At 39.7% G+C, this 21759-nt stretch overlaps 2 protein-coding genes across 11 annotated transcripts in view; one reads left to right on the top strand and one right to left on the bottom strand.

The window, feature by feature from the left end:
* Window positions 1-21759, top strand: part of LOC127950968 (parafibromin) — a 150304-nt gene that overhangs the window by 59086 nt on the left and 69459 nt on the right. The gene's annotated exons all lie outside the window — the stretch shown is intronic.
* LOC127950970 (beta-1,3-galactosyltransferase 2) overlaps window positions 1-21759 on the bottom strand; it is a 115843-nt gene that overhangs the window by 38769 nt on the left and 55315 nt on the right. The window contains exons 1-2 of one of the 8 annotated variants that reach the window (XM_052548457.1): window positions 8438-8848; window positions 3151-3629 (exon numbers count right to left, since the gene is read on the bottom strand). The exons of 2 other annotated variants lie outside the window; for them this stretch is intronic. In XM_052548457.1, coding sequence (XP_052404417.1) covers window positions 3151-3629; window positions 8438-8510 — 552 coding nt within the window. In that variant the 5' untranslated portion in view covers window positions 8511-8848. Of the gene's footprint in view, window positions 1-1304; window positions 3630-8076; window positions 8185-8437; window positions 8956-21759 lie in introns of those variants that run through there. 5 more of the 8 variants (XM_052548458.1, XM_052548452.1, XM_052548454.1 and 2 more) reach the window with 5 other exon arrangements.

A 21759-nucleotide genomic window follows, 5' to 3' on the forward strand; every position in this document is an offset into this window, starting at 1 on the left:
ATATATATATATATATATATATATATATATATATATATACATATATATATATATATATATATATATATATATATATATATATATATATATATATATATTTCAAATATTCATTCTCAGGTGTTTAATTTTGGTAATAAGTTTAATTTGTCATTTTTACTAGTTAATAAATAAAGCATCAACTCACAACAAACCCTCTGCAGTTTAAACATGAACCCCAGTTTGGGAAACCCTGGCATACTGTAATGTTTAATGTACTTCATGGTCTTAATAACAAAGAACAGATATGAGCTTAGGTCAAAAGTAATCTAAACCCAATCAAAGTAGTTAGAATACATTACCAAATGTGTAATCCAATAGAATAGGTTACAAACTATAACTTCTCTCATGTAATTTGTAATCAGTAACAGACTACAATTTGCAAGTAATCCACTGTCCAGCAATGAGTACTTGCATGTAATGTAAAATATTTTGGATTTTGAGAGTAAATGCATCTTTGCACAGTAAACTTCTGTTTGACTTCTGTTTAGCCAATAGATATTATTCAAATACGGTTTATAAAAGGTCACTAGGGAGCATCGGTTTCTCATCTACTGTAAAGTTTTCTTTCCATTCACCACTCATCACACCACAGCTGTTTCCTCCAGCCACAATCTAGCCCTTAACACATACGAAAGCATCCTTTAATTATACTTATTTAAATATACTTTAATTATACCTACGTTATACATACACTACTGTGCAAAAGTCTTAGGCACGTTAGTATTTTCATCCTAAAGAATGGTGTTTGGCCAGTTATTTATATATTTTGCTGTAGTGTGTCAGTAGAAAATATCAGTTTACATTTCCAAACATTCATTTTGCCATTTAATTTTAATAATAATCAAGTGAGATTTTTGAATGCACAAGCAGTCAAAACTACCTGAAAAACAATGTGCAAGTGTACCTGGACAAAAGCTGTTTTAAATGCAGGGTTGGTCAAACCAAATATTGATTTGATTTAGTTAATAGAAGTTAATTGATTCATAAAATCCATTTATAACAGTATTTTTGAAAGCATCCTTTTCTACAACATATTTACACAACCTAAAACTTCTCACAGTACTGTAGCTTTGAAGGCAGGTTTCTTAAAATGTCTTGAAGATGTTGCTACAGTTCTTCTGGATTTAGTTTGTCTCAGTTTCATCAGTTTCTTCTTAACTGAATATTTTATTCCCATTCAAACAGGCAGGCTTATGAAGATCATTAAGATTACAGTAATTAAAAAAAGAAAAAAGAAAAAAAAAAGATAATCAAAAAAGCCCAGGTAAGGTTGTCCAGAAACAAGAACTTTAATCTGTTGTATTTGGAAGAACGTGAAATGTCACAGGTCTTTTTAACTTGATGATAAAACCTCCAAAGCAGAACAAATTTGTCATTTTTTGAACTTTTGTTTATTGAACTTTCTACCCAGTACACTGAAAAAAATGATTATGGCCCCAATTAAATTAAGCTTAATTCAATTGTGCTAGTTTAATCCATTTAAATTTAGTTTTTGATTTTAATAAATAAATATTAATTGGTTTTAAACAAATTACGCGTGTGTTAAATCCAAGCCATGTGAATTAATTAAATTCAGTTTGAAAATATTAAGTTGAACAAATTTTGCTGAAAGTTAATTTTATATTTTGGTGATAATAAATTTGTTTATTTAAATATAGCTAAAATAAATTGATTGCAACCACTTAAACCACCATACATTTTTTTAGTAAATTCAATGAATAAATTTTTTTTTTCACTGTATTTCCCATCATGCACTGGGGCATGAATAATTAAAAATGTTAAGTTTACACAGAGTTTACACAGTATTTACACAGTTTTATGGTTGCTTTTGATGTTAGTTTTAGTTTTTTACTCAAAATGACCCATTTATACTCAAACACTATTCACTGATTGTTACCGTCATTGTGTGTGGTGTACCATGTATTGAGGTCTCTGAGAAACGGTGACTTCTGAGTTTCATTACAGGCACTCTTGTTTGGGAGAGCAAAATATCTCTTGGATCAGAAAAATAAAGTTAGAGTTGAAAATGATGGGTTTGTTTTATTTGTCTGAATATTAATGAAGGAGACTATTCTAATTAATTTTACTATGTAGAAATTAAACAATTAAATTAATCTGGTTGCACAATTAATTTGAGTAAATTCTACTCAAAAAAGTTGAAATTATCGAAAGAGATTAATAAACTCAATGTATAAAATATAAGTACAACCAATTTATAAAATATAAGTAAACTCAACTTATAAAATATAAGTTCACTCGACTTAAAAAATATATCTGGATTTAGATACATTTATTTCGTGCAACCCCTTGACGTAATAAATTTAAGTAAATTCAACAAAACATTTTTTTCAGTGTAGTTAGGAAGGGATTGTGCTTGTTGCTCTGCAGTTGCTGCCAGTACTGGATGATTTCATTGGGGTGAAACCCATGAGAGGTGATCAGGTTGCTGTACCTACAGCTAGAATAGGGCACTCGCCAGTGATTGAACAGATTTTCATTTGGTGGTGGCGTTGGCTCTATCTTTAGTTTAGCTAGACATATACCCACGTAAACATCCTCTAAGTGCAGTCTGGGTATGGTCAGAGATGTCACGTATATCCTTTGGGCCATATCGCCTGAGAAGACGTACCCTGTCCCAGAGCAAAAGGTGGGGTATCGCTTACCAGGGTACACTTCTTCAGGCATGTACCATTTACTCTCTTTGTTTCGGTTTGGGGGCATATGTGACATGTGAGTACCCGTGAAATACTTCTGCATTGGTTGCCCTTTGGTCTTTAGGAGTTTTTCTATGAGATATTCAGTGTTGACAAACACGTCACTGTCTGTCTTCATGACGTATTTGGCCTCTGGACAGTACTTTGTAATCCAGTACATCCCCATCAGCGTTTTCAGAGTAAGGTTATTGTAAGTATCCCTGTAATCTTGCTGAACGATATCATGATATCGATGACTTTCTTCCTCTATTGTGTGCTGCAGTTTGCTGCCATCTATTTGGGTGTCTTTATTAACACCTATGAAAAAAAGACGGATGAAACCCAAACCCCCAGCCACACCTTCATTGGCCCATGTTTTCCTGATGGCATCCCTTGCGTCTATTTCCTTGGGCTCAACCTCAATCAAAAGCACTAAGAAAGGAGCTCGCTGCAGACATGCGTTCGGCTCGTTGAGGATGTACTCATAAGGCTCCTCTTTAAGTATCCTTGCCACTCTCATTGCTTCACTCGAACTGATGTTCGAAAGCAAGGAGCTTTCCAACCCCTGCTGCAAACTTTCATCCAAAACTGAGATGACATTTTCTTTTGAATTTAATGGTGAAGGGAACTCTTCAAGCTCCCGCAACTTGGTTGGATTCATCATGGTTAAGTTGGAGAAGGTTTTCATGGTTTGGAGTTCTTGAGCAGCAAACCTCTCCTTGGTGAAATGAAAAGGCCATTGACCCTGAATAACGAGGCCTCCAGCAAACATGAGCACTATGAGGAAAAGGGCCACACTGCAGTATCTGCGCCTCCGCTTCAATCGCATGATCTCTTTGGGTTCGTTGGATTTGTCAGGCCTCCCAAAGAAAACAGCAAGTCCAGATAGGTGGAAACCTGCAAATAAAAATGGGAACAATTTTTTTTATGTATTGCTACTGAAGAAAATGTTTCAATTTGTATATAATGGATTTAATATTTTGTGCATATTTCCATTTGCATGATTGTACATGGATCTTGGTGTGCAACATTCTTTTTGGTAGCTGGAAGTATGGCTAGGTTGAATTGTAAATAATGCCTGATAGCCCTAAGGGCAGTAACTCTCTTTAGATTTTTGTAGACCACAAACTACGATGGTTATAATATCGGGTATTATGTGCATTATTTAATGTTAAAAGTGTCTAATGTGAGTTTGAGTGTCATTGCGTGACATTTATAGTCATACTGAAAGCAACAATAGATATTTTTCCTCAGATCTTGAAAATAAATTAAAAACTGTGTGACAAAGATGGTGTCCGTCACTCAGTATGTCGTTTTAATTGATTTAAAATTTAATTAATTTTAAAAAAATTTCATATTTATTCATTAGATTATAAGCTTTTCCATTTCGTTGGGTTTGCAGTGTGCTTCTCACTTCTGAATGGCTGTGATATAAGTGACCCTCTTGCATCACGGTGTTGTGCAATGTGTTGTATGGACAGCAATATTGCTTGTGACTGGAATCTTGTCGCATTGTTTGGTTAGGACAAGGTTTTGGCTGGATTACGCAGATGCTCCCCTGTGTGTTAAGGACCATGGAAAGTGAAACTTAAATCTGTCATGGGTTGCCTATCGATCCACTCCGGCTGACATACTGAGACTAGATATGCGAACAAACCTTATCCAATTGCAATCCAGTGACAGGGAAACACTTTTTGAAAGACAAGACAGTAGCCTATAGGATGTTTTTTTAATGTTCATTAGTCCTCAAATAGCATTATCGTCTTTTTAATGGAGATGCGGCAAAAATTTCACCATTGTTTTTATCATTTATTAGTTTTAGCTTTTAGTAGCGTTTACAAATATTGTTCATCCTCATCTTTGTTGATGAAATTAACACTGTTTGCACCATAGCAGCATTTTAAATTTGTATACTCAAATGTATTTTAAACATTAATCTCATAACAATATTTGCTGTTGTGATGTTGCCGTGTAAATTATTTAATTTGACTGTAACAGCCCTTTCACGAGTTCACGCGTGCATATAATTAGCTGAGGTATGGTATGCATATTTGGCGTGCTGTCCGGTTCCGGTTCCGAGCTCGGGAATGGCCCGAACCTAGAGTACCCCTCCTTCCCTGTCTAACGACGGGAGCACACACGATTGAATGGGTAAGCCTCTCTAACCATTGAAAAGGAAAAGGTGAGTTTGTCTAGCCAGGAGACTCGCCGACGTCTGCCAGGAGCTTGTACTCGCAGCATCGGACGGGAAAGCCTCAATGACTGTAGAATGGGAAAGGAGGTTCTTGCTGGCCTCCCGTGGGGGGTGGATAGTTTATAATGACAGCTTGGCGGCTGTAAAAAGGAAAGGAAAGGTTGTCTCTCTGGCATCCAATGGGAGCACACGCATCCAATGGGTAAGTCTCGCTAGCCGAAGGATGGAAAAGGTAAGTTTGTCTAACCGGGAGGTTCTCGCCGACATTCAATGGGAGATTCCTACTTACGGCATCAAATGGGTAAACCTCTCCGGGTGTAGAAGGAAAGGCAAGTTGTGTGGCCGGGAGGCTCTCACCGGCATTCGATGGGAGCACACACATCGAATGGGTAAGTCTCGCCGGCCGTAGGAAGGAAAAGGTAAGGTTACCTAGCCTGGAGGCTCTCACCGACGTCTGATGGGAGCACACGCATCGAACAGGTAAGCCTCGCTGGCTGTAGAGTAGAAAAGTAAAGATGTCTGGCCGGGAGGCTCTCGCCAGCATCTGGTGGGAGCTCAATACTCACGGCACCAGATGGGTAAGTCTTGCCGATCATAAAAGGGTAATGTTGAGGTTGACTAACTGGGAGTTAAGCGTACGACGAAATAGAATTTCCTGTCCTGTCAGTGTACCTTGAATAAGTGCCATGAATCTGGATGCATGGGCATAGCTTAAAGCAGAGGTGATGTTATCCTTTCCCAGCCAAGAGTTTAGAGATTATTATTTCCTTTTTTTTCTCTCTCTCTCCATATTGATTGCATGATCATTGTTCTACAGTTGGGAGAGATAATTTTTTCAAGAGCAATCGAGGTGATTATGCTTGCAAATTATATGGAGCTGACGGATGAATTAAGAGTTACTTATCCCAGAATTTTCAGATTAATCACTCCAGTGGGCTAATGAGAAACCGAGAAGGCGGGGCTTCAAAATGAATCGTGATCAGCAATTTTTTTTTCTCCCCTATAGGGGAAATCTGAACAGATAATTTCAGTGAATAGCTGAAACGTAATTTAAAAAAATGGCGACATTTGAGGTCCCATTCAAAGACTTATGATTGCTGTAGCATGCCTGTAGTAAAAAATTGTCCAATATTAAAGATGGTGTACATTTGAATTAAATGTCTAACAAAATGAGGATTAGGTTGTACAGTGGCATCTAGAAACTATTGTCAGGACGTTTGAGTCCTTGAAGATATGAGCATGTACATTAGATTGTTAGCGATGCATTACTTTAAGTTTGTTCCATGGAACAGTATAATAAATTGTTTTACGAGAGTAGTGTAGAGCTGTTTTTATATATATATATATATATATATATATATATATATATATATATATATATATATATATATACAGTCAGGTCCATAAATATTGGGACATCGACACAATTCTAATCTTTTTGGCTCTATACACCACTACAATGGATTTGAAATGAAACGAACAAGATGTGCTTTAACTGCAGACTTTCAGCTTTAATTTGAGGGTATTTACATCCAAACCAGGTGAACGGTGTAGGAATTACAACAGTTTGTATATGTACATCCCACTTTTTAAGGGACCAAAAGTAATGGGACAGATTAACAATCATAAATCAAACTTTGATTTTTTAATACTTGGTTGCAAATCCTTTGCAGTCAATTACAGCCTGAAGTCTGGAGATCAATTAGACATCAGCGTACGCTGGGTTTCATCCCTAGTGATGCCTTGCCAGGCCTCTACTGCAACTGTCTTCAGTTCCTGCTTGTTCTTGGGGCATTTTCCCTTCAGTTTTGTCTTCAGCAAGTGAAATGCATGCTCAATCGGATTTAGCTCAGGTGATTGACTTGGCCATTGCATAACATTCCACTTCTTTCCCTTAAAAATCTCTTTCGGTTCGGCGAAGTAGTAGTGATCATAGGGTCCGGCAAAAAGTGGCAGAACTGAAAAAAAATCCCCAGTAACGTTATAGATCTCTTCGTAGGAAGGAAAATTGGGTCTGTGATAAGATGACAGACAGAGCGAACCAAATGCTGATTAACCATCAGTGGATAGAGGTAAGTCAGCGATATTTATACTGTGGGATTGATTACTAGATTGTGGTCCACCTGTGTTGATTAGGCTAAGTATCTGACTCACTCCTCCTGAACCTTGTTACGAGAACATCATATAATATTGCACAATCATATTACGTAATTCATACATAAAAACTTAAATTGTTTATTTTATTTTAATCTAACCTAAAACATGGACTGATTCAATATTATTGTCTGGTTACACTTAAGTTCCATTTAACATTAGTTAACATGAGATAACCGTGACTGCATTTATTGATCTTAGTTCATATTAATTGAAACTTTTATACATTATAAAATCAAAGTTGTATCTGTTAATATTATTTAATGGAGCTAACACGAACTAACAATAAATAATTTTATTTTTTTATTAACCAACATTAACAAGTAATATAAACTACTGCAACAATTAATTAAAATGGTTAGTTAATGTTAACCTGCTTTAACTAAAGTTAACTAACTGGAGCTTATTGTGAAGCATTTCCTATTGTTCATCGTTCATTTGAACTTTAACACTAGTTTACTTTATATTTTTGTGTATTTTCTGTCTTTTAGTAAAAGATCTTTAATAAAGCTATTTAACCTGTTAGGAGGACACTTTATTTTATTTTATTTTATTTTATATAAATTAATTAATTGTGTTTGTAAATGTAAACCTCAAGCTAAAACACGTAATTTGAAGAATTTGCATTGTGCCCCAAAAATATTTTAATGTGCTCCTAAATGTGTTCGTTTGGGAAAAAGGTAAGTGTCAAGCCCTGAGGAATCTAAAGTATGGTCATGTAGCAGAATAAGAGAATAATATGAGCTTAATAAGCTTAATAAGCACTAATAAACAGCCAGTATTCTAATAATAAGGATGCCGATAAACAACTAAATGATCGTGAGAATTGGTCTCTAAACTAAATGTTACCGTGGTGATGTATTGCATTATTTTTTATTCCGTTTTTAGAATTTCTTTTTATTTATTGGTCATTTTATATTACAAGACACATTTGCTGTTTACAGCTAGTAGAAACATCATTTTCATCCTAAAATGAGAATTCAGTCATTTACTTGCCTTCATAATTGTCCAAACCTGTATGATTTTCTATTGTGGCACTTCAGGATACTTCAGAAAAACACCAGAGACTGCTCTCAAAATGTCAAAGTCCTCTTTCAATAACAGCTGTAAACATGGGCAAAGGTGGCCGTGTTATTTCTTTTCCCTTCTCTGCTGTATCTATATTCATCCGTTGTGCTTCCACAAGCTAATTGTAAGTAAACCCCAAGAGACTGAAATGCATTTTCATGCAGAATCTTGAACGCATCCAAATCATCAAAAAAAGCACAAACAGGCTTTGAAACCTGGATTGCAGGAAATAATGAAACGCATCAGGACAGCTTCTGATAGAAATGTGCAGATGTTTGGTTTGACGTACCTTTCTCTTGGACTGAAAGAGATGCTTGCTGTTCATCAGTCCTGTTGCAGATAGATGCAGTGTGCTCTGCCATTGTACCTTTTTATAGCTCCTGCCATTCTAGTCTGTTCCTCCTCCTGTGGTTTGCCACTCCTTTGCTTCTCATCTCTTTGAGTTGCAGAATTTGCATTTTCTGCAGATTTTATTGAGGATTTTCTCTCCCGGTTTAGCCATTCATCCAGACATTTCCTCATTCCCAGTTTGAATTCCTGAGACCGTTACCAGCCTTTCTTTAATTGATGCGATGCAGCGCTAGACAAGAAGGTGGTCCGCACCTATTCCTCAAAGACTTTCATTCTGCTTGAATGTAGTGATGCTGTGTAGCTTCCACCTTTTGTGCTGTTTCGCTCTGCTGTTTTGATCATTGGGGTAAAAAAAAAAAAAAAAAAAATAGAAGAAGCTGCTGGGGGAAGGGAGGTGAAAATGTGCGAAAGCACTGGTCTGCCAACATCCTGAAGCGTGCGCACACACACACACGAACACACACCGCTCCATCCATGTGACCTGCTTGAGTGAGCGCCCTCCCTCCTGACAGTTAAAGACTCCCAGTGTACATTACGCTGCTGACACACTTACTGCAAGACTTATGATCATTAACGATTCCTGGTTCTGTTAATCAAGCTTATTTTGCAACACTTCCAATCTTGCAGGAATAGATGTACTTGAGGTTCATGCAGAATCTGCCGCCTTGCTTTCAAACATCTCTTGAATGAGAAGTTATGAATCCTTAACAGTAAATGGAAAGTTAAAGCAGTCCTATAATGACATTTTTGTATAAGTTAATATGATTCTTTAAGGTCTAAATGAAAAGTTGTAACAAGCGACTGCAGTGCAAAGTACACTATGGGTTACTGATCGACTGTAGTGTAATTTTTAATAACCACATAACCTACCATTCAGCATGAAATGTCAAATAATGAATAGACACAAAACATTACTAACATTTATTGACAGAAATACTTTTTTACTGAATTCCACAGAGAATAAGTTATTTACAAAAGAAAATGCGGTAACACTTTACAATAAGGTTCCATTAGTTAACATTAGTTAATGGATTAGTTAACATGAACTAACCATGAATGACACCTCTGTTCCGCATTAATTCATATTTGTTAACGTTAACTCACACATGTAGCCTACTAATGCATCAATTCACATAAATAAGGCATTGATTTGTTGGTAAACATAATTCTACAGCGGAAAAATGTTGTTCATGTTTAGACGCACTTTACTATCATTACTTGCATTCAAATAAGCATTTATTAATGGATTGAGTGAACCTTATTGTAAAGTGTTCACTATTTCAACATTAACTGATGTGTTACTAACATTTGTAGACTCTTTATTGACATGACTTCCTATTAATAAAGCATTTATTGATGGAATTTATGAACCTTATTGTAAAGTGTTCACTATTTCAACATTAACTGATGTGTTACTAACATTTGTAGACTCTTTATTGACATGACTTACCATTAATAAAGCATTTATTGATGGAATTTATGAACCTTATTGTAAAGTGTTCACTATTTGAACATTAACGGATGTGTTACTAACATTTGTAGACTCTTTATTGTCATGACTTACCATTAATAAAGCATTTACTGATGGAATTTATGAACCTTATTGTAAAGTGTTCACTATTTCAACATTACCTGATGTGTTACTAACATTTGTAGACTCTTTATTGACATGACTTACCATAAATAAAGCATTAATTGATGGAATTTATGAACCTTATTGTAAAGTGTTCACTATTTCAACATTAACTGATGTGTTACTAACATTTGTAGACTCTTTATTGATATGACTTACCATAAATAAAGCATTTATTGATGGAATTTATTAATCTTATTGTAAATTGATGTACTAACATTTGTAGATTTGATACAAAGCAGTGATTATTGATTTTACTGGACCTTAAATGAGTGAAAGTCACACATCACTTGCATTTTCAAAACCTTTACTACATTACATAACAATGGTATCATTTAACAATGTATACATATTACAAATTAATAAAAAGACAATTTGAAATTCATTTGTACAACTGTAGTGTTTGAAGCAAGAAAAATCATCTGCAGCAGAATTACAAAATGTACAAAAATAAGAAATATAGAAATATATATATACTGTTTGTATCAATGAATGGGACTATGGAAGAGGTGTTTCAAAAGAGTAAAAATAAGGATGATCTGGGAGTGAGCCAGCATGGTCAAGTTAGGCTGGAGAAATAATGGGCTTCGGGAGTTATCAGCTTTGTGTTTTAAAGGTGATATTTTCGATGAATATCCTTCAACAGTCTTCCAAGAGGACCATTTTTGTGCCGATTTCCAAGCCAGTAAGTCCACTCTATCAGTTTTAGATGTTGTTTAAGTAGGTCCTCTAAGACGCCATATTTTTCCTTTGTAAGTTAACCATGCTCTTTCCAGATTTTGTGTATGGCTGCCTGTTATTGGATCTACAAAACACTGATTATGCTTCACAGGAAAATGGTTATAGCCAAGATCGGTTAGTACCCCTCTGTAAGCACGCCATTCATCACTAAGTATGGAACTTCCAGGATGCACATGTCGTACAATATGTGGGATAAGATGGTTTCGGGACCTTCGATAAACGAGTTTCAGAATAGGCTTGCTATTTCTTGGTGCAACCCCCAGCATCCCAAAGACCCACTTTCTTCTACGCCAAGTCTTTGCGAACCCGTATAGCAGAGCACTGAGAGGCTGGGCACAGCCTGATCAGAGCGAGAGTGTCGCGAAAAGTCACAAAAGAAGTGTGTTTTTGGTTGCCAGGGCAAGACAACCCTGCACAGATTACCAAAAGAGAAACAGCATTAAGGGACCAGTGGATGGAGTTTATTTTTACAGAGCATCAATGGAGTTGTGCAAGTGTTTTTGTTTGTTCCCTGCATTTCGGATTGCACATCGTTTATTTCTTAAGGATAATGCAGTCCCAACGGAGAAGGGTCACGATTGTGTGTTGGAACCACATGCGGTGAGTAAAACTGCTTCAAATATCTCTGTGTTGTTAACTTAGCTATCAGCGCGTAAGCACATCAAGTAAACAACATGCGATGTTGTCATCAAACTGCACTTTCCACATGTACAGCTTAAAAAAAAAAAAAAAAAAAGACGACACAAAGTGGAACTTAGTCATTTTCCAAAACCGCTAAGCAAATATATACAGTTTCAGTACATACCACATAGCATACCGCCTTTGCTGATGCTGCTCTTGTTAAATTTCAGCCTCTGGATCTGTGTCACAGCTTCCAAACGCTCTCAACGCAACTGGCGCTCGTGATTCTTTAGCTCCGCCCACACGTCACGCCTCTAGGCGCTCGTGTTTTTCCGGGGAAAATCGGTACAGACTATCTTTCTCTTATGAATATAATAAAAATAAAGACTTTTTGGAGTTATGAAGGATGCAGTACTACTCTATAGGTACTCAAGATTAACAGGATATTGAGTGAAAACGAGCATTTCACCCCCCCTTTAACTCACTACTGTTAACTATGTGTTAACTAATCAGTATGTAATATAATTTTAAGATTGTGTTAAGTAACAGTTAGCTAATCAGTGATTAATATATTCTGTGATACCTCCTGGAAAACTACTATTAATTATCTACTAGTTAAGGTTCAAGAAAAATTACTATGAAATAACTACTACTGAACAGGTATACGCAAAAAATCACTATAATAATCAGGATGTGGCCCACAAATCAAGTACTTGAGTGAAAGTACAGATACCCCAATAAAATATTATTCCAGTAAAATTATAAGTTGGCCTATTCATTTTCAAAATTACTTGAGGAAAAGGACAAGTACAAAGAATTAGTACAGTAGCAACTTTGTTACAACCCAATTATTAGCCTATAATGGAAATGAAATATGGATTATTTTTTTTGCTTCTAAATGTTTAACTTGATTATGAAATGTTTGTTAAATTAGTTAAAATGTGGGCAGTATACATGTTAAAATGGAATAAAATATGCTGTATTAAGAAATGTTCTCATCTGAAATAGATATCATCTGAAATAAACAAGTAGTTAATTATTATTTACTAATAGGTTCAATTTAGAATTCTGTGAGTCCTGCAAAATTATCTGATAATTCTTTATTAATTACTAATGGGTTCCCTATGTTTTCACTTTAGAAAACCGTTTCAGATTCTAAGTTATTCTTCAGGAATTATCTGATAATTCTTTATTAATTAGTAATGGGTTCCCAATATTTTCACTTTAGAATAGGCCTAATGTTTCAGGTTCAAAATAAGTCCTGCATAATTATTTTATAATTCTTTATTAATTACAAATTGGATACCTGTATTTTCACTTTTCCTCAGGCTTTGCCTTACATACAGAAAATTAATTAGTGGTAATGAGGTATATGCCGAGGAGGCACACATACAGTACTGTATATAAAATATAAAAACTAAGGTAAGTTATCGCAAGGCACCGGAGTGGTCGTGGGGTTCCTATTGGAAGCTGATTTCTTACAAAGCACACTCACAAAACAATTTACTACATAGGCAAAACCTCTATAAAATGTATTGCATTTATTAATATTGCTTTTTTATACTACTACTACTATTGTTAATAACATTTATATGAAAGGGTCACAATTCAATGTAATTGTGTTAAACTGTTCATTAGTAGTTACTTCATAGTTATTTTTCTTGAACCCTAACTAGTAGATAATTAATAGTAGTTCTTCAGGAGGTATGACAGAGTTCATTAGTTATTGATTAGCTAACTGTTACTTAACATAATTATAAAATTATATTACATTCTGATTAGTTAACCACATCTTTCTTCGTAGTTAACAGTAGTGAGTTTAGTGTTAATGAATAATCACCTGTTTGTTCTTCAATAATTCCTTATTACTTACTGTAGTAAGTAAGAAACAGTATTCTAAAGTGTTACTCACTTCTGCAGTCTTTGTTCTGAGCAATCCTCAGCAGTTTCTTTGATACTCCTAATAATATAAACAAAACAAACTGTAAGAAAGATACAGCGTGTTTATTGAACACAATATAATAAAAAGGAAGTTCTGGTCAAAGGTATGGTTTTGTATCATACTGCATTGTAATAAAATTGTACTGATCTGTTTAAAAAATAACCAGTCTGTGAGACTATGATAGTCATTAGGCACATAAACAACACATACTCAGAAAGGAGCTACATCGTAATACTGTGTGATGTTGGCCTCCCGCATGTATTTTTGTATTTGAGGGTGCCTGTCTGTAACAATGCTGCCAAAAGTCACACTGTGTGTCCTGAAGAGATCAAGGCTCCTCCTTCAGCTTCATTGCCTGGAATATCTTAGGTCATAAAAGAGGATTCCTTCGTTTAGCATGACTTCAAGGACAGTATGTTCATTTATTTATGTTCAGGGTTGATCTTTGTGATATTACTTGCAATAGTAAATTATAGGTTAGACCATAAAATCCTCACTAACCTACCTGTTTAACTTTGAAGAAAGAGGCACCTTTGTATAATTGGCTGACTATCCCATTTTCTGAAGAAGTCACAGTGTGGGCAACCACAGGGAGAAATGTGCCATATACTGACAATTGAACAAAATAGTCTTTTCACTTATGTCACATCTGTTGGCTCAGTCAAGGTTGTGACAGAGTCATCTGGATCATATGTGGAATCCATAGGCTCTTCCACATTAATACTTGAGCTGGCTCCAGAAGGGTCCTCCTCTTCCACTTCTGGCCCCAAGCGAGATCTCTTATTTGGCCTCTTTATTGGTGTTGAAGATAGCAGTAGTATTGATGGGTCAACTCCAATATCCGGGTATAACATAGTTGTCTGTGTGCCTGTTACATAATCGTTGACATTTTAATAATGTGGAGTAATATAAAATGTAAAAGAAATTAAATCAAGAAATATTACTGACAATACATCAAAAATTTAATATGTGACTTCACACTATATATGATCTGGATCAGCAAGCCTGTACTTTTGTAGTGCGGATGCAAAGTTTTCATTGTTCAGTTTCTTTTGGCTGGCAACATGTTGCACCATGGTCAATTCTTCAGATGTGCTTGCCTATACAAAAGCAAATTAGTGATCAGATAACTTAACTTATTCCTGCATAATATTAAAAAACATCAATTAGACTTATTTATAGTCTTGAATCATATGCATTTCCAGTATGTAAACAGTATACTGCTGGTATTGTTACCATTCATATTCATGCAGATAAAACCATTACAACACGTACTTTTTTTTATACATCTAAATCCGTAACAGACAGTTATAAACTATCTACAAGCTTAATGTAGTGTTACCACGTTAACTTGACCACCTGCGTACACAGTTTTAAACGTGGGATTATGAATTATATTGAGAACATTGTACCTAGAAAACATGCCGTAATGTACCCTGAGTGTAAACCTTGTTTGTTAAACCAAAGATTAATATAAAGGTTAATAAAATGTTGCATCAGGAACACGATTAATTGGTACCTATCCTTTTTTCAAGACCAGATTCTTAGCAAAACCAGCTTTATACTGACCCTCGTTTATAAAGCAGCCTGATGAGAAATGGTTCGCGCAAACATGAAAGCATTGATGTTGATCAGGGTGAATATTCCCTTTGAAAACAAAACTCAGCCACTGCCTCTTCATCTGTTCGGATTTAGGGTGTACTCACACTGCGAGTTTGAACCGTGCCCGAGTGCGTTTGACCATCAAAGCGCGGTTTGTTTGACTAGTGTGAGTGCTCCGAATCGTGCCCGGGCGCGGCTCGATTGGCCGGCCCTGGCCCGCTTGGAAGAGGTGGGCCAGGGCACGGTTCAGTTGGACTCGGGCGCGGTTCGTATGCAGTGTGAGCGCTAACCGTGCCGGGGCACAGAAAAGGACGCTTTGCATCACGGTTTTGCGACGCTCCAAAACCAACATGGCAGGGAAAGGGTCGCTTTGGTCTACGGCAGAGGTGCAAAACGCATAAAAAAACTAAAAACTGCAAAGTCCTTGCTGCACTTCAGCTGGTATCTTGCAAACATCCTCATACGAGCAGCACGATTACGTGAAAATGTTCGCGCCACTAAGGCGACACATCTGTTTAACAACAGGCTGTGGACCAAACAACACAAAATTATCCACAAAGAAAACAGAGCGATGCACTCCAATGTGTTCATAGAGCGCCACTCTTCCTGTTTATCCTGAAACCGTCGCACCATAATGACGTAAGCGTGCTCCGGCACGAATGCTGAAACCCTATATGTGAGTGCAGGCCAGAGGGGGAGTGGGGAGGGGGGACAATCGTACTCGGGCCCGGTTCATGGCAACCGTGCCTAGTGTGAGTACACCCTTGGATTTAGGAACTGTCATGATCCTGGTTCTTCCTTTTCTTTGTCTCCCTCCTCTGGCCACACTCTGTTAAACACACACACACACACTCATATGTGTGCAAACACATCGCTCTCATCCCCAGGTGTTCCCACTCTTTACTTGTTATCCTCATCATCAGTTCCACACCTGTCATTGCTTTCCCTAATTATCACTACTTCTAGCCCTGTTTTTCCTCTGTCTCTTTGCCAGATTATTCCAGAAGCTATGCTTACGAATTCTCTGCGATGTTCCCTCTCCTGTCTTGTCTAGTCCTGTCCTGTCCTGAGCACGTAAGGGGAATTGACCTACCACTGTGAATTGCTTCTAAGCTTTGCTTGTTACAGAGTACCTGTGACTGCGCTCGTTGCCTTCTGATCACCTGGAGATCTCGGAGTTGGCTGGCATTCTAACGGTACTCTCGACTACGATGCTCCGCTGCCTAGACGGAGGAATTACGTTAAGTTCCCGGCAGCTGTTTAACCGGAAGATTTTCATTGTCAATTATTGCATTCTGAGGATTTCTGTTCTTACCTCTGGACTTCTGATTCAGTTAATTAAAGACTGTATTGCTGCATACCGCTCTTGGGTCATCTTTCTCTCAACGCATCACAGAATAATCTGGCCAAATGGACCCAGTGAGCAGCAACCCCTTTCAGGCAACTGTTGAACACCAGGGTGCAATGCTGGGTCGACATCAGGAGGAGCTCTCTGCTGCAAGACAGGCCGTCGAGTCCCTGTCCTCTCAGCCGTTGCCATCTTCTGCGTCCTGAAGCAACTGTTCCCCAGGATCAACGTGAGAGGCCAGAACCACAGATAAACAACCCTCCATGCTACTCCAGTGAGCCCAATCAATGTCACGCCTTCCTGACGCAATGTGAGAGGGTAAGAATCTTCCTTTGAATCCTAGGAAGTGAACTTCCATCTAAGGCAAACAGGGGGGTGGAGTTTCTTAAGTCTTCTCTCTGCAGCCCTCGACCTACGCTACTGATCGAGCTCGAGTCGCCTTCGTCATTTCACTCCTTGCTGGACTAGCCCGAGAATGGGGAGCTGCTAACTGGGAGGTCGACGCGGACTGTGTGTTTTAAGTTTAAGGCTGAAATCATCCGAGTTTTCGATCGCTTGGCTTATGGAGAGGAGGCTTCATGATTACTTTCCATTCTTCCCCAGGGAGGGCACTCTGCAGCAGACTTCTCGATCGAATTCCGCACTCTAGCTACCACTAATGGCTGGAATGAGCCAGCTTTGGTAGCCCGCTTCCTGGAGAGACTCTGTCCGGAACTCAAGGACGAGATCTTCGCTCGGGAGGTGCCTGTCCGTCTCGACTCCCTTATCGATCTGGTGATCCGTACAGAGAAGCGACTTAAGTTACGCCACCGGGCGCGCTGCCAGGAATCGTCTCTGTTATCTGCTCCGCCTGATGTCACTACTTCGCCCTCTGCTGGTCTGGAGCTGGAGGCGATGCAGCTTGGAGGACTGCGCATCTCTGCAAGGGAATGAGAACACAGAATTACAAATCGCCTGTGCATGTACTGTGCTGCCCCTAACCACTTTGTCAGCACATGTCCAATAAAAGCCAGGGCTCGCCAGTGAACGGAGGGCTACTGGCGAGCGCTTACTCCAAGGACTCTCCATTGGGATCATGTACCTCTCATCCTATCTCTATCCACTTGCCTGACTCTTCAGTCCTTTGTTCTGCCCTTATAGACTCTGGCGCTGAAGGAAACTTGAGACGTGGCTCTAGAACATGGTATTCCCGTCATAGACTTAAGAGACTCCACCCCCCTGTTTGCCTTAGATGGAAGTTCACTTCCTAGGATTCAAAGGAAGACTCCCCCCCCCCCCTCTCTCTAACTGTCTCGGGGAACCATAAGGAGACTATTTCTTTTTTAATTTTCTCTTCCCCTTTTTGTCTGGTGGTTTTAGGACACCCCTGGCTGGTCAAACATAATCCACTTATTGATTGGTCTAATAATTCGATTCTATCATGGAAATTGTCTTGTCATGTTGATTGTTTAACCTCTGCCATCCCTCCCGTCTCTTCTGTCTCTGTTTCACAGGTCGAGCCAGGTGATTTGTCTGGAGTCCCGGAGGAGTATCTTGATCTGCGGGAGGTTTTCGGTCAGTCCCGGGCAACTTCTCTCCCTCCTCATCTGCCGTACGACTGTAGCATAGACCTCCTCCCAGGTACCACTCCTCCGCGTGGCAGACTCTATTCCTTGTCAGTTCCTGAACGCGAGGCACTTGAGAATTATCTCTCTTAATCTTTAAATGCGGGTACTATTGTTCCATTCTCGTCTCCACCCGGCGCTGGTTTTTTCTTTGTTAAAAAGGATGGTTCTTTTGTGTCCCTGCATAGACTATCGAGGGCTGAATGACATCACTGTTAAGAATCGCTATCCCTAACCACTGATGTCATCTGCCTTTGAATTATTGCAGGGAGCAAAGATTTTTACTAAACTCGATCTCCGTAAAGCCTACCATCTCGTGCGCATCAAGGAGGGTGATGAGTGGAAGACCGCTTTTAATAGGCCCCTCGTCACTTTGAATACCGGGTTCTTCCGTTTGGTCTAGTCAACGCACCTGCCGTGTTTCAGCCCCTTTTAAACGATGTCCTCCGGGACATGGTCAATGTTTTCATCTTCGTCTATCTTGACGACATTCTGATCTATTCTCCTTCTCTTCAAGTGCATGTCCAACATGTTCGACGAGTCCTCCAACACTTACTGGAGAATCAACTCTTTGTTAAAGCTGAGAAGTTTCACGTCCCCTCTGTCTCATTTCTCGGTTTGGTCATTTCTGCTGAGGGGGTCAGTATGGATCCTAACAAGGTCCTCGCAGTTACCAATTGGCCCTTTCCCAACTCTCATGTCTCGCTCCAGGGATTTCTTGGTTTCGCAAATTTTTACTGCCGCTTTATATGCAACTTTAGCCAGGTGGCCGCCCCTCTCACCTCCCTAACCTCTATCAAGTCTAAATTCGAGTGGTCTGATTCCGCTCAAGACGCCTTCAGTCGCCTTAAGTCTCCATTCATTACGGCTCCCATTTTACTCACTCCGGACATCTCGAGACAATTTATCGTTGAGGTCGACACCTCAGAGGTGGGGGTCGGGGCTGTCCTTTCTCAGCGCTTACCTGCTGATGAGAAGGTACACCCCTGTGCCTTCTTTTCTTATCGTCTCTGTCCCTCTGAACGCAACTATGACGTCGGTAACCGCGAACTACTCCCCATTCGTTTGGTACTGGGGGAATGGCATCATTGGTTGGAGGGAGCTCCGGTTTAGTTCATAGTCTGGACTGATCACAGAAATTTGAGATTAAAGGCTTGTCAGGCTCGCTGGGCTCTGTTTTTTACACATTTTAATTTCTCCATCTCATATCGCCCCGGGTCGAAGAATGTTAAGCCTGACGCTCTTTCTAGTCTCTTTGATTCGTCAACTCTCACCACCACCCAGGAGGAGATTATACCCTCTGCCCAGGTGGTAGGCGGGGCAGTCTGGGGAATTGAGAGTTGGTCAAGCGTTCACTAGCCCGGGTCGCTGTCCCGCGTGCCTGTCCTAAGCATCGTCTGTTTGTTCCTGTCACTGCACGCTTGGCTGTCCTCCAATTGGGACATTCCTCAAAATTGTCTGCTCATCCCGGCATGCGGGGCACTCTTGCCACGATCCGACAACACTTTCCGACCACTTTGGACCGTCATGCGCGACGCTTTATCGCTTCCTGTGTGGTTTGTGCCCAGACTAAATCTGGTAACTCTCCTCCAGCCGGTCTACTTCGCCCTTTACCGGTTCCTTCGTATCCGTGGTCCTATAATGGACTTGACTTTATCACCAGTCTCCTCCATTCCGCGGGGAACACGGTCGTTCCTAATGGTGGTCTGGCCACCGACATTGTCTCTGATAGGGGACCAAAGTTTGCCTCGTAATTCTGGAGGGAATTCTGTCACCTCATCGGAGCTTCCGCTAGCCTTTCGTCCGGGTTTCACCCACAGACGAACGGTCAGGCCGAACGGGTCAATCAGATTGTCGTTCGCATTCTCTGCAGTTTAGCTCATCGTAACACCTCGTCGTGGTCAGAGCAACTCGCCTGGGCTGAATATGCACACAACTCACCCCCCACGTCTGCCATGGGTCTCTCTCCTTTTTCCTGCTGCCTGGGGTATCAGCCCCCGTTATTTTCCTCACAGGATTCGGAATCTAATGTTCCCTCCGTACAGGCGTTTATCGATCGCTGCAAGTGTACTTGGAGAGTGGTGAGATCAGCTCTTTGTCGTTCGAGGAGACGCATGAGCGCCACTGCCAACAAGCGTCACGTAAAAAGTCCCCGCTACGTTCGCGGCCAAAGGGTTTGGCTTTCTTCATCTAATTTGCCACTTCACTCTGAGTCTCGTAAATTGGCCCCTCGCTTCATCGGACCATTCCGTAATTTGTAAAGTCATTAGTCCAGTCGCGGTCAAGCTGTCACTTCCTCCAAAACTTCATCGCGTACACCCCCTTTTCCATGTTGTGGACATGAATTCTTAGTGGACTGGGAGGGATACAGCCTGGAGGAGAGGAGTTGGGTGTCTGCCCGGGACATCCTGGACCCTTCGCTGGTTAATGATTTTGTCCGGTCTCGTCAGTCTCCTTCCTCAGGAGCGCCAGGGGGTGCTGGTTGAGGGAGGGGTACTGTCATGATACTGGTTCTTCCTTTTCTTTGTCTCCCTCCTCTGGCCACACTCTGTTACACACACACAAACACACACACACACACACACACACACACACTCATATGTACGCACACACATCGCTCTCATCCCCAGGTGTTCCCATTCTTTACTTGTTATCCTCATCAGTTCCACACCTGTTATCGCTTTCCCTAATTATCACTACTTCTAGCCCCGTTATTCCCCTGTCTCTTTGCCAGATTATTTCAGAAGCTATGCTTACGGATTCTATGCGAATTGACCTACCACTGTGAACTGCTTCTAAGCTTTGCTTGTTACAGATTACCTGTGACTAGGGCTGGGCGATATATCGAACGATATGACCATGCGCATCTAATCAGTAAAGCTGCTTCCGTGATCACTGCTAAAATCGCCATCACCTGCTTATAATTGAAGTGGCATTTAATAGACAGAGCCGTAGATCGCTGACAAGCTACGCAGTATCGCGTTCATTATCACAGATGAATCACCTTCGATAATGAACGCGATATTGCGTAGCTTGTCAGCGATCTACGGCTCTGTCTATTAAATGCCACTCCAATTATAAGCAGGTGATGGCGATTTTAGTGGTGATCACGGAAGCAGCTTTACTGATTAGATGCGCGTGATCACATCATTAGATATATCGCCCAGCCCTACCTGTGACTGCACTCGTTGCCTTCTGATCACCTGGAGATCTCGGAGTTGGCTGGCATTCTAACCGTACCCTCGACTACCAGAGACGCTCCGCTGCCTAGACGGAGGAATTACGTTAAGTTCCCCGCAGCTGTTTAACCGGAAGATTTTCGTTGTCAATTATTGCATTCTGAGGATTTCTGTTCTTACCTCTGGACTTCTGATTCAGTTAATTAAAGATTGTATTGCTGCATATCACTCTTGGGTCATCTTTTTCTCCACGCATCACAGGAACATAATGACTTCTGTGTTCGGTATTACACCCGAGAACTGAACATCACAATCACTTAGACGCCATGCTCCAGCCTATCAGCAGTGGCGGACTATGACTACAGCTCGCTCAGGGTGGGTCTGTTGTGAAAGGCTGCTGTCAGTTAACAATCGTGGGAGGGGCATCCGACTGTGTGATGTTATACGGTCAGATAGCTCGATTAGAGACCGGGGAAAACATTTAAGATTTTTTAAATCATTATAGGATGGTTGTAGTAGGATTGCTTTTAACTGTAACCTTTAAATGCATATATGGGTCAAAAATTACAGTAGCAAAAAGTTACTTATTA

The sequence above is a fragment of the Carassius gibelio genome, chromosome B2 (genome assembly GCF_023724105.1).
Source record: "Carassius gibelio isolate Cgi1373 ecotype wild population from Czech Republic chromosome B2, carGib1.2-hapl.c, whole genome shotgun sequence".
NCBI lineage: Eukaryota > Metazoa > Chordata > Actinopteri > Cypriniformes > Cyprinidae > Carassius > Carassius gibelio.